Source organism: Bombyx mori, chromosome 28 (assembly GCF_030269925.1).
Source record: "Bombyx mori chromosome 28, ASM3026992v2".
In the NCBI taxonomy this organism is placed as follows: Eukaryota; Metazoa; Arthropoda; class Insecta; order Lepidoptera; family Bombycidae; genus Bombyx; species Bombyx mori.
Genome location: NC_085134.1, coordinates 7524206 through 7537513, shown reverse-complemented (window position 1 = coordinate 7537513; position 13308 = coordinate 7524206). Strand labels below are relative to the sequence as shown.

The 13308-nt window shown below is 39.7% G+C and overlaps 1 protein-coding gene across 2 annotated transcripts; it reads left to right on the top strand.

The window, feature by feature from the left end:
* The first annotated feature begins 204 nt into the window (after positions 1 to 204).
* LOC101737711 (PRKCA-binding protein) lies at positions 205 to 12253 on the top strand. Of its 2 annotated transcripts, XM_012697724.3 has the most exons (10): positions 205 to 365; positions 1215 to 1334; positions 5320 to 5431; positions 5829 to 5957; positions 6522 to 6754; positions 7131 to 7305; positions 8130 to 8323; positions 9891 to 10043; positions 10186 to 10288; positions 11880 to 12253. In XM_012697724.3, exons 2-10 carry the CDS (start codon positions 1246 to 1248, stop codon positions 12237 to 12239), a joined length of 1548 nt encoding a protein of 515 aa, XP_012553178.1. In that variant the 5' UTR covers positions 205 to 365; positions 1215 to 1245; the 3' UTR covers positions 12240 to 12253. The 2 variants fall into 2 exon arrangements, with proteins under 2 accessions (XP_012553178.1, XP_004923470.1); XM_004923413.5 differs by lacking the exon at positions 1215 to 1334 and having other exon boundaries at positions 210 to 365.
* Positions 12254 to 13308: the final 1055 nt, after the last annotated feature.

Here is a 13308-nt window from a genome sequence, read left to right as displayed (position 1 = left end):
CTTTGAAGGAGACGATTATATTCAAATCAATCTGTATTGACATATCAATAAATTTTTTTTGTCCAAATGCACAGATTGCCACCTTTGATAATAGACGACTCATATACACGAAATCCATAAACTCAAACAGCAGTTCAATACTTTTTACATTTAAAACAGCCGCCATTTTTTTCAAACAGGACGCCTATTGGCTAGTGCTGTTTTAGCGACATTTCAACACGTCAAACGCGGCGCGCGCTAAAATCAATAATTTTGCCAAAGGCACGACACGGATCTGTTTTAATCAAATCTAAACATTAATCCAATAATATTGTAAAAATGATGCAAGAATATGAAGACGACTTTTTATTTGAAGAGGATAAAATGTAAGTAATGTTATTTTAAATATGTCACGAACTACCGTAATATAAAATAATGTTTAGAGATTTTATTTATTGAAAACTCGAATAGTACGTACCGTACGTAAAGTGGAAAATGTTTTAAAATTTGTACATATATAAAATAGATATTTACTGTGTAATCATTAGTCTAGCTTAGTCTTTTATTTGCCATAATCATTATCGTAACGTAAATTAATGATTGACTTTACAAGAAAACTATGAATTTTTCACATTAATTACCAGTATCTTTTTAGTCACAGTAATAGCATTTATTCCTCGAATATTTCAGGACCAATCCTACAAAGATTTCGAATCATATGCACTATACTACATTTAATTTTATTCGTTAGTGAATTTTTTCCAACTATTTTCTTAGGGCTGTTTTAAATGCTTTGCTTATTTTTTTTCAAAGCGTAAAATCTTCGCTACAGGTACTTTTCAGTGATTACCGAGAAAATCACAACCATAGATATGATCAAATCGTATCAACCTCAATGTAACATTAGTCACAAATTTCTTAATTTCATTATAAGCAATGAGGCAGAATGCTTGTTTTTTTTCTTTTTTTTTTCTTAGCTTTAGCAACAATTCCAGAATATAGCAATAATAATATTTTCGAGTTTGTTTTTAACTCGAGTGCACAAAACTCCTTCGAAAGTTTAAACCGGAAAATGATGCGTACACAATTTCCCGAAATTAGGAAAAAATCTCTTCAACTTTGTTCCGCAGCAAAAAGTTTACAGAATCAACATAAAAAGGTTTCATTGTTTCGTGTCACATTTACTTGTCCTTGCATAAAGTTTTGTTTATCAGTGTTTTCCTGTGCCGTTTCAGCTTATCTTATGTTTGAGTTCGTCCGTTATCGATGTGGCAGCAAAACGAACTGTATTTCGATCCAAGGATTTACCCGCTGTTGCACGACACCATGGCGCGGTGTACGTTCGAAGATCGAATGTAAATTTTTTTTATTTGTTTTTTTTTTTGACCGTTTCATTGATCTCTCTGGTTTTTTTTTCACCCGACCCTGACTATCATACTTTAAAGTCTAAATTTTTTTATGTGCCGTGTCAATGAAGATAGTGAATGACTAACAATCAATGGAACATTATCACTCGTGAACACAATATTATGTTACGTAAATATGCGTTCAGAAAAAACGTGGCCATTTTGAAACGTTTAGACTAATATGCGAATTTGAAAGCAGCAATTATATAATAATAGCAAATGAAATCATTAAAAATGCTGTAAAGCATTAACGCGTCTTTTTTGCGTCTAAGATTTGAGTTCTTAAATATCTTTTTGTTTGTGTTTCTTGCAAATTTTATTAATTCATAAATAAATTAACTTCTCTATTGTATGAAGAGAATAGAGTGAATTCGTATGTAACGGATTTCATCAACTGTTATATAATTTGATAAGTAAAACAATATTGATTCTATATTCATTTTAATGTTTAATGTAAGCAATTATTTAATATTTTTTCTCACGTCAGAATATCGAGTGAATGTGAAATGGATAATAATTTGTTGCTGGCGATAGATGAAAAGTAAGTATTTTTATTTGGTATATTTAAAAAAAAAACATTCATATATTTTTCATGTTTTTTTTTCTTAATTCAGTGCTCCTATACATACTGAAGGAACTCAAAACAACGTGACACATCCATATAAGTAAGTAGTTATGGACGATATCCCCCAATCATTGCTGTGTACCACACAAGGGATCACCCCGAATCCTGATCACGCAGGAGCCAGTCACCGTCGACGCCCTAGACACGTCCTTACGGATCCATCAGATCCAATAACTTTTGCATTAGACGCCTTCAGCTCTAACACTAGGAGCAGGCTTAGGGACCTCGGTAACCGTACTCGACAAAGAGTTCGCCGTGCAACCTAACCCATGAATCAGCTCGCTGAGTTTCTCGCCGGATCTTCTCAGCGGGTCGCGATTCCGATCCGGTAGTAGATTCATTCGCGAAGCAGCTACTCTTGAGCTGTTAGGTCTCCTTCGGAGGCGCTCGGGTAGCTGTTAGCAAATCCCACCCCTCCTGGCTGAGCCTTTGCTCGCCCACCTGTCCTGGTGAAACTGGAAAGGCCTCCGGGCCACCAGTAATACTTCAATAATAAAAAAATAAAAAAAAAACAAGGGATCAATAAGTCAATGAAAATAACAGGTCATTTATTTTCCTGCACTATTTTAAAAAGTAATTAAAAAGAAAAAGTACAAGAAGCTCTAATAGGATTGTAGAGTAAAATAAAAAAATAGCAACCCTGCACAATCTGTATTTTCAATACATCAACATAGGTATACGCGTTTCCTTATAAAAAAAACAAATACGCGTTTTTTTTTTATTTCGGACAAATGGATTGCCGTTAAACGCCATGCAAACCGACACGGTTGGAAACTGCGAGGTTTCCTACCCCTTCAAACCTAAACTCGTGATTAATTTGTTGTAAAAATAGGCAGGTAGATAGAATATAGGCATTACAAGGAGAGTGAAATGTGAGAAGGAGAGAGAGATTCAACTATAGTCTGACCGCTATAAGAATGCAGTCCTGACAGATTGTGATAGAGCGGATGACATAGCTTTGAAGTGACGTTGATTTTTCTATTTGTTGTTCTTTTTCTTAACTCTGGTAAATTCTACGTAATAGATCGCAGGCCAACAGAACTCTTCTGTCCATCAAGAGTAAGAAAATACGTAATGTCATCAATTATACTTTTGAAAAAAAAAACCGTTGGAACTTAACCCATAGAACCCAGCCCGCTGAGTTACTCGCCAGATCTCCGATCCGGTGGTAAATGCACTTGCAGAGTAGCTGGCCTTGAGCTGTTAGGTCTCGTTAGGCTGTTAGGGCGCTCGGGCAGCTGTTAGCAAATCATTCCCTCCTTCAGCTTAGCTCTTTTAACTTTTAACCCTTTAGTTCGCCAAACTATATAACAGGACGGTTAGCGTGGTACGGACATGTGATGCGTAGAGAGAAGATTCATGTGACTAGGAGATGTAGATGAGGAGTGGGTGTTGAGATGACGGCTGATAGAAGAGAATGGAAGAGAAAAATTAGCTGTACCGACCCCACCTAGTGGGATAAGGTGGAGAAAAAGAAGAAGAGTTCGCCAAACTATCTTCAAAAGGCACACCAAGCAATCGCTCGCTAAAAAAACAATTGCTAGATTTTATAATATTTTTTATACAGAGAAGACCCAGAGCCTTCAGAAACGACAGATTGCGTTTACAACGAGTCAAGACGCGAGAGGTATATGGTGCAGCATCAGGATTTAATGTGAGCCGAAATTGAGAAAGATATAATTCGCTCGTTCACTATTTGAGAGCTAAATTTTCCTGGTGTAGTCTTGTAAGCACCAAGCCAGCACCGGTTTTTTAAAAGAAATCATCCGTAGGATCGCTTGGCTGTATAGCGGAGTTGATGAGGTCACCGTGAAATGAACGACAAATTCAGTGGCCCAATCCTCCACAATGAAACCGTAAGGACGAATCTACGTTTTGCAAAGATTACTCTTATATTCATGAATTTTCTTCAGGCCAAATGTATTTGGAGTATCCATTATGAATAATTTAAAAATTAGGCATCTGCTTTAAGATTAAGAATCGCCACGATCCGTATGAAGCCGCAATGTTGCGCAACGGTTTTCGTCGTATCGTCGAAGTAAAATGATATCGTTATCAGTAATTAAGTGGGTTACCGCTTTGAATATCACAAGAGTCGGGAAAGCTCCCCCCTCCTGCCCCCGGCACAACGGTGGAAAGAAAAGCGCTATCTAGCTCAAGCTCCCGCCGCTTTCTGCGCATTGGGATTCTCAACCTCTGCGACGAAAGCACTTCTTAGCCCCAAAATGCTACGTAATCTAATTAATTCCTCACCTTCCAAGCTTGTTACTGTAGAAAGTAGATCTGTATATGTGTGTGTAATGCTTGCTATCCAAATAAAAATGTAAATAAATAACAAAGAAGTTTTATTCCCTCATAGTTACCACAGTTGCTCATTTACATTAATTATACTTATTCTAAAAAGTGATGTGCCCTTTGTTTTATTGTGCATATTAATTTTCATATAACGACAAATATAATTGACTTAAGAATATTTCGTAGTTAACTGTAAGGGTGTGTGAGTGTGTATTGGGCATATCATGCTATCTCTTTCGCAGGGCCGTTTTGAGTTGGCAATGACGTCATTAGTTACTTCCTCCGCTAGAATTTAATTGTTTTCGACTTATTCATTACCGAACAGCTTATTTTTTTATTTATATTAGATGCGAAGTGGTTTTTCATAATAAGACTACGAAAAACTATTTCATAAATATGGTACATAGCTCATGACCATTTGAAGCTCATGGATTGGGCTAGTAATATTTGCATAGCGTAGGTATTTACATCTCTACAAAAAAAAAAGTGCCGATAAGTATACTTCATATATACACGTGAAGAAGTTGCCAACAAAAATAAAATCAATCACTGAGCAATACGAGATTAGTTCAAAATGTTTTATTTATTGTAATCAAGAAGTGTTCAGTGAATTTAAAATTTCTATTATTGCTTAATACGATTGAAGGATCGATCCTGGAGTTAAGCGGTGACCGGAACTCAAAGACATCACCCGGGCATTGTATGACAATTGACAATCTGTTCTTTAACCAAGCAATGCGCAAGAAGACAAGCTCTTTTTTTTCCTACCTATGCTGATAGCTGAGGCTATTTCAGCTTCTCCTTGACCTGTAGGTGAGCTCACGGGGCTCAAACCGGAGTGTTGCTAACACTGGCCCTAGCAAGAGCAGTGCTTCGCGGAATCTACAACCGAATCGAAAACGCGACCCACTGAGAAAATCCGGCCAAAAGACAAGCTCAAGGAAACCTTTGCCTATACTCTAATTTAGCTTCGGTAACAGTTCCTTCGAGGGTGTAACCGTTGAACATTTTTAGGGGTATGATCGTGACGTCTGGTAGCGTCGTGCTGAGTAAAGATGAAAAGAACTTGATAGGTATCAGCATCGGTGGTGGAGCTCCATTGTGTCCATGCCTTTACATCGTACAGGTATGGTATAAGCCAGGGACCGTACCAGTGATGTGGTAACCTTTAAATAAGTTAGAATGTAAAGTTTTTCTTTTTCTTACCTATGCTGATAGCCTTGAGAGGCTATTTCAGCTTCAACCTAACGTGTAGGTGAGCTCACGAGACTCAAACCGGAGTGTTGCTAACACTGACCCTAGGAAGAGCAGTGATTCGCAGAATCTACCACCGGACCGGAAACGCGACCCACTGAGAAAATCCAGCGAGAAACTCAGTGGGCTGTCTGTATCTATGGGTCAATTCGCTCGTCGAGCCCTTCGTCGCAGGCGACGGGTTCGACGAGGACGGTGACCGGCATTAATGCTTATTGATCTCGTCGAGTAGCAAGATAATGAACTTGTATCTTTTATGTGTTTTTGAGATATTCGACAACACTCCAGCATCCAAGGAAGGCACCCTGCAGAGCGGTGACGAGCTGGTCGGTGTCAATGGGCAGTCCGTAAAAGGAAAAACCAAAGTTGAGGTCGCGAAAATGATACAGTCGGCCAAGGTGAGAGGTTCCTCTATTGGCTCAGGGCATTAGGATAAAATACGTTTATATTTATTATCTTTTTTGTTATTATTGTCCTAGTAGTCAGTACGGCCCATCTGATCGTGAGTGGTTACCGTCGCCTATGGACATCAACAATGACAGGGGCAGAGCCAAGCCGCTGCCTAACGTTAAGTACTCTTCATAAGCCTCGTTTGAAGAAGGACATGTCACAGCTCTCGGGATATTACTAATACGGATGCCGCTACTCACCCTGAGGCTTGAGATGTGAACCTCAATTATGTTACGCAAATACAATTCTTTGGCAAATTTAACTTTAATTACTATACGATGTTATTCTTTCATCATGGAAGTCATTCGTGAACATTTGTTAAGTGCGTGCTTAATTAGAAAAATTGGTACCTCTACAAAGATAATTTTTATCGTTTTGATAGACGACAGCCATCCCTATTCTTTGTTAAGTTTCACTGAGATGCTGCTTATTAAAAACCATACCAGAAAATTCTGACTAATATGATTCTATAACTGCTCAGTGAGATAGTAAAAGAAAATAAACAATTCCAGGATGAAGTAACAATAAACTATAACAAACTCCACGCCGATCCCAAACAAGGGAAAAGTCTAGATATAATCATGAAGAAGATGAAACACAGATTAGTAGAGAACATGTCTTCGGGGGCCGCTGATGCCCTTGGATTATCGAGGGCTATACTGTGCAATGACACGCTGGTAGCGAAACTGGACGAGCTGAGGGAAACCGAGAATACATACAAGAGACTCGTGGAGCATTCTAAGAGGCATGGATTGTTTGCTGTTCATATTCACTTTTGTTCTAGTGCTCGTGATATTAACGGAATGGTTGATGTTGCCACCCACTTTGAGTCATCATGTTGGAATCTTAAATGTCTCAAATGTAGCCAAAGCCGCTATTCCACCCTTAAGACTTTAGCGGCATTGGTTACAGTGTTGTTTTAAGAAATCTCGTTATTGCCTTGAAAACGATATTATTTTTTGAGTCTGGTTTAAACGTTTACGAAAACAACACATTCCAAACGCTTGATGCAAATAGAACAGGCTTCCATTATGCAAGCCTTATTAAAGCTTCAGAGCACTTTGCATGCGTAATTTAGTGGGGGATCTTTCAAATACCGTAACCCTTTGGGCCCTTTTCAGAATGTTAAAGTCGTACTTTGACTTACTCCAAACTTACAAAGCTGTCGGGGATATATTCTCGGCGATCGGGGTGAGAGAGCCTCAGGCTAGAGCTTCCGAGGCTTTCTCGAAGTTCGGTCAATATCATAGACTGCTCGAACGAGACGGCATTAAAATGTTGAAAACTCTAAAGCCGGTATGTTGAACTATATCTAATGTGGCACATTGCACATTTAGGTAATGAAATATGCGAAGGATTTTTTTTTATTGCTTAGATCGGTGGACGAGCTCACAGCTCACCTGGTGTTAAGTGGTTACTGGAGCCCATAGACATCCACAACGTAAAAGCGCCACCCACCCTGAGACAAGTTCTAAGGTCTCAAGTATAGCTACAACGGCTGCTCCACCCTTCAAACCGAAACGCATTACTGCTTCACGGTAGAAATAGGCAGGGTGGTGGTACCCACCCGCGCGGACTCACAAGAGGCCCTACCATCAGTAAGAATTATTGTTGTTTCTCTCGCACATTTTTTTCAATAATTACTTCTTCACTTTTTCAATGATTTATCGTATAAAAGCTTTAAACCTTTAGGCTTAAAAAGTTTTAGACTAATTAAATATTAACAAATAGGTGATATTTAACTGGGGCTATTTAAGTTTTCTCTACTATTGGCACCCATATCTCTTCTCATTGGTCTCGTGAAAGGGGTCTTAAGATTCTAATTCCAATGCCAACAATCCTGTATCGGTCCCCATGACCAGTATATGAGCCAATACAGATAGATGCAACTACCCTATTTCTGCTGTAATACAGTGATCCTTAAGAGTTTGGAAGATGAGACAGTACTTATATGTAACATATATAGTGCTTAAATACACCAGACACACATGCCATCGTTTTGCACGAGAGAAATTGTTTTAGGACTATTTAATTTTAAAAAACTTAATAAATTAAAAAGGCTTACGCAGTATTTACAGTTAATAGGTAGACCAACAAATTTTTGATGGTGTAAAATTCAGATCCTGTCTGACATGGGCACTTACTTGAACAAAGCTATACCGGACACCAAATTGACGATAAGGAAATACGCGGACACGAAATTCGAGTATCTGTCCTACTGTCTGAAGGTCAAAGAGATGGATGACGAGGAATACGGGTATAACGCTCTGCAGGAGCCTCTGTACCGAGTGGAAACCGGGAATTATGAATATAGGTAAAGGCGAACGCCCATCATCATCATCATCATCATCATCATTCTCTTGCCCTCCTCCCAGGCACCATGTTTTCTCCTTCCATACTCTTCTATCATATAGCATTTCTTCGCTCACTCCCCACTTACACATATCGTCTTTCACGCAATCCATCCATTTTTAAACGCGAATGTTCATCATAGATGTATACAGAAGTGGCTTTGCCTTTGGTGCAGAGTGTGGGTATTAAAGAGTGCTAACTTTGGCACTTTCAGTAACAGGTCCAATCAAAGGGCCAAAGCCAAGTTTCATCTGTACTTGTTCCATTTTGACCACGTGCTTACTAGAGGGCGCTAAGGTAATAGTCTCTTAGTATGTAAGCAATTATTGTGCTTATGAAAGAAATACTCATATATATGCATAAATAAGATAGAATATCATGTGTTTAGAATGTACATACCTATACCATAATCCACGCTTCTCAAGTATTGGTGGTACCTTGTGAGCCCGCACGGCTAGGCACCACCATCCTGCCTATTTCTGCCGTAAATCAGTGGTGCGTTCCTGTACTAAAATTGGGGCAGCCGCTATGCTATAGAGGCTTAGGGGTGAGCGCGGGGTTGGGCGTACCCTGTTTGGAGGACCAATGACTTGTGGCGATATTCATTCGTTGGGGAGGACTATGGAAGAGGCCTACACCCAGCAGTGGAGAGATACAGGCTGATGATGTACTATAGAACTGAGACTTGGAACCCATATCTCAAGATTAGGCTTAAACATCAGGTGGACCATATGCTTATTCTTCTATCTAAGCAATAAATTTAGATAATAATATGTATATGGGATCGTAAGGCGAAAACTAGTGGAATTTAATTTTAACACCAAAATCTTTTATTTAAAATTAATTAAAAGCACTCGAAACATCGTCATGGCCAGTCAATCACTGACATTGACATTCACGTTCTTTTTATAAAAAAAACTAGTGTGCCAGTGTGAACTAATTAAAAACTGTAAAAATAAGATGTAAATTATAGCTTGACAATACCTATCTACCCACATGTACATATATATTATATTTATACGCACCCTCCATGCGCTTCGACAAATTATCAGGTCAGACTGTCACCAGTGATCTTAGTTCAGAGTTTTTTAACTCGATCGCGTAAAAGTTTGTTTGTACGCAGTTTGGTTTACAATTACTGGTGGTAGGACCTCTTGTGAGTCCGCACGGGAAGGTACCACCACCCTGCCTATTTCTGCCGTGAAGCAGTAATGCGTTTCGGTTTGAAGGGTGTGGCAGCTGTTGTAACTTACTTGAGACCTTAAAACTTATATCTCGAGGTGGGTGGCGCATTTAACTTATAGATGTCTATGGGTTCCAGTAACCACTTAACACCAAGTGGGCTGTGAGCTCGTCCACCCATCTAAGCAATAAAAAAAATTTCAAAAAAGTTGGAACAGCGCCCCTAGAGGCAAACGAAGGAAGCTGTTGCATACAAAATTTGAGTTAACTTTTACGCTGTCGAGAACGTTACAAAACTCGCACTAAGCACACTGGCCTTCCTCGCTCTGTTACGTGCACAATTGCAGGTTGATATTGCGTTGTCGCCAAGACGCCAGAACAAGGTTCGCCAGACTCAGGTCGGACGTTCTGGTAAAGCTGGAGCTTCTAGAGAATAAGAAAGCGCAGGACGTCGCCCATCAACTCAAGAAGTTCATTCAGGGACTGGCCGTTTACCACAAGTAAGTCTCCGTGAATAAGGCTGTGGAGATATTACGGTATCGTTCGTTGAAGACATCCGGTTTTACTGAAATTTGGGATACTCCAATATAGAAACAAAATATAGGCCGTTAATGAAAGAGTTTACTTAAAAACCTTTTACAGCGAAACCTTGGAGCATTTAATGGAGAATTCTACATTGTTCCCAGTCGAAGTTGACCTCTCGCAGAACTGTTTTCAGTATAAATCGGCAGGTCAAATTAGTGAGGTAAGTGTTTTTAACCCACTTAAAAATGGAGCAGCTTATCCTTCTAGTTGAACCAATTTTAATAGTCCTTTTTATTTATTTGAAGACTGTTTCTACTCATGAGGTTCCATTTAAGTCTATTTAATAATGCATATTCAATTAACTTCGACTATTCTAATGATGTTCGCATTTTATTTTTTTGAAATCGGCTTAGTACAGCTGAGTAGTTAGCTGAAGTGGCAATGGACCGGCCACATTAGCCAGAGGACCTTTTTTTCTCTTACATATGCTGATAGCGTTGAGAGGCTATATCAGCTTCGCCCTAAGTTGTAGGTGAGCTCACGGGGCTCAAACTGGAAGTGTTGCTAACACTGTCCCTAGCAAGAGCAGTGCTTCGCAGAATCTACCACCCAGTGGCGGATTAAAGGTCCAGAGCGCCCTAGGCAATCACTTTATTGGGCGTCCCTGTACCGGCCATAAATGGCCATCATAATACTATAATCTTTAACTAGTTGTTTTTGCAATTACGATGACGTTGTATCATCAAACCCTAGACTTTAGTAGACCAGGACCCTTGTACTTACGCTAATGCGCAAATGAAATATGACGTTATAACTGTGAAGAAATCAAGAGGGACGACAGAACGAACATCGAAATTCATGATTACTCTCTGCTCTGGGAAATAGGCCAAATAGGAATAATCTATTATGCATTTAGATTATAGATCAGCATTTAGTCCTTAATCGTCGATATGTTATTTTCTTTATTTATTTAAAAATTCTGAGCTCGCGCGCGCGCCCCTAGGCACGTGCCTAGTTTGCCTTACGGATAATCCGCCTCTGCTACCACCGGATCGGAAACGCGACCCACTGAGAAGATCCGGCGATAAACTCAGTTGGCTATGTCTATGGGCTAATTTACTCGTCGAGCTCTTCGTCGCAAGTGACGGGTTCGGCGAGGATGGTGACTGGTGCTTGAGGTACCTAAAAGCACCGTTAATGAATCGGGAGGATTCGTAATTACGTGTTTAGGGCGACGTCGACTGTTTACCCGGAGGACCGATAACCGTTGGAGTAAACGTGTTCTTGGGTGAAAACGAATTGGTAGATGAAATGCAGGACTGGCAAGGTGAGCACACCTACACGTGGCTGGCAAGAGCTGGACGGGCAGTTGGAGAAGCCTGTGTCCAGCAGTGGACAGCTATAGGCTGATGATGATGATGATGTTGATGAGGACTAGCTTTTTTTGTTAATATTTCGTATTACTGCTAAGCCCCTACTGTCTTCCTTGTGCTGTAGTTTAATGCTAACCGCGTGGGTAGTCTGTTTATTATTGCTGATATGTAACTAACACGGATTCTGGTAATGTGATCGAAGCCGCGCTTGCCTTATTTAAAAAGAAATCGCGAAGCTCGAAGGAACATATTCATTAACCCATTGAGTTTCTCATCGAATCTTCTCAGTGGGTTGCGCTTCCGATCTGGTGGTAGATTTAGCGAAGCACTGCTCTCGCTAGGGCGAGTGTTATTAAATTCTCTCAGGTTGAGCCTGTGAGCTCACCTACAAGCGAATAGGTAAACAAAACACTTTTTTTTTAAATTGAAAAAATCTAGGACGTCCAAGATGAAGATATAGAATACGCAAAAGAAATACAAGAGTACCACGATTTGTCTGTTAACGACACGAGAGAGGCGAAGTTGATGAAGAAACGTCAGACGGACGACAATGAGCACAATGACGCTACCGAACAGCTTCTCCCGGGTATCGACACCGTTGACATTGACAGGTCCGAGAATAATGACGTTTCGGACAACTTGACACTCCTGACAGAGCTAGGGCTGGCGGACGCGGGAGCCAATGACGAATTCGGGAGCTTCCAAAACGGACTGATGGACGATTTCATGCCGAAGAGCAGCAGCGACGTCGATGACGTTTTCGATAAGCTGTTGAACGATTTGAGTATCGGAAAATAAATAGATTGAATAAAGAGAGCTTTTTTTTTAATTATGTAAACAGACCAGTCATTATTTTACTTGGTATTTAGGTTCTGCTGATACCTGTTGATGTTAATGCCGTCGTCTAACCCAAGGCATTGTTAGAAGTGCCAATTTTAATGCGTAAGTGGGATTATGCATTCAAATTGGCAAACCGATCTTTTTTTTTGCTTCGATAGTTGGACGAGCTCACAGCCCACCTGGTGCTAAGTGGTCACTGGAGCCCATAGAAATCTACAACGTAAATGCGCCACCCACCTTGAGATATAAGTTCTAAGGTCTCAGTATAGTTATAACGGCTGCCCCGCCCTTCAAACCGAAACGCATTACTGCTTCACGGCAGAAATCGGCGGGGCGGTGGTACCTACCCGTGCGGACTCACAAGAGGTCCTACCACCAGTAATTACGCCAATTATAATTTTCACGACACACGTCGAACCCCCTTATACGAGAGCTGCGGAAAAATGAGGTGCCCATATTCATCTTCAGGCCGAGGCCAAGCATTTGAAGTCTCACAGGTGAGTCGTACAAAATCGATTTTTTTTAACATCCCCTAATGACGTCACGATATTTTGTGAATTTACTTTCGTCTAGCAAAATGGATATCAAATGAAACTAATTTTAGGCTATTGTTCCTTTTATTTTAAAAAAATACAATAAATATTTTAGCAAGATCTTGAAAGTACCTAATTTTATGGCAGGTTTATCGAGTTCAATCCAATTTGACTCTAAGGTACTTCGTCTCACAAATGTCAAATAACGCAATAACTGACAATGAGCCACGGCATTTCATTTGCGAAAACTACTTTAATTCATGGCCATAAAGCTTCAATTTCATTGGTTGATCAAAATACAAATGAATATACAATTTCGAAAAAGGCATATGTCGCATATTTTGTCAAATACGTTTTTTCATATACACGTAGTTTTGAGGCTTACCTACACCCATTTTATAATGATTCCAGTAATTTTCAATCAATTGCTAATTAACACTAAAATATATCTCAAAGGTTAATATTTTAAATTTTACACTGCTTTAGAAAATATT

What these genes read in the sequence shown, in the direction of transcription:
- LOC101737711 (XM_012697724.3), top strand. Translation starts at nt 1,246, where the DNA reads ATGTGGCAGCAAAACGAACTGTATTTCGATCCAAGGATTTACCCGCTG. An exon ending in TGTACGTTCGAAGATCGAAT is followed by an intron (nt 1,335 to 5,319) that starts GTAAATTTTTTT and finishes GAACATTTTTAG; the next exon opens with GGGTATGATCGTGACGTCTG. An exon ending in AAATGATACAGTCGGCCAAG is followed by an intron (nt 5,958 to 6,521) that starts GTGAGAGGTTCC and finishes AAACAATTCCAG; the next exon opens with GATGAAGTAACAATAAACTA.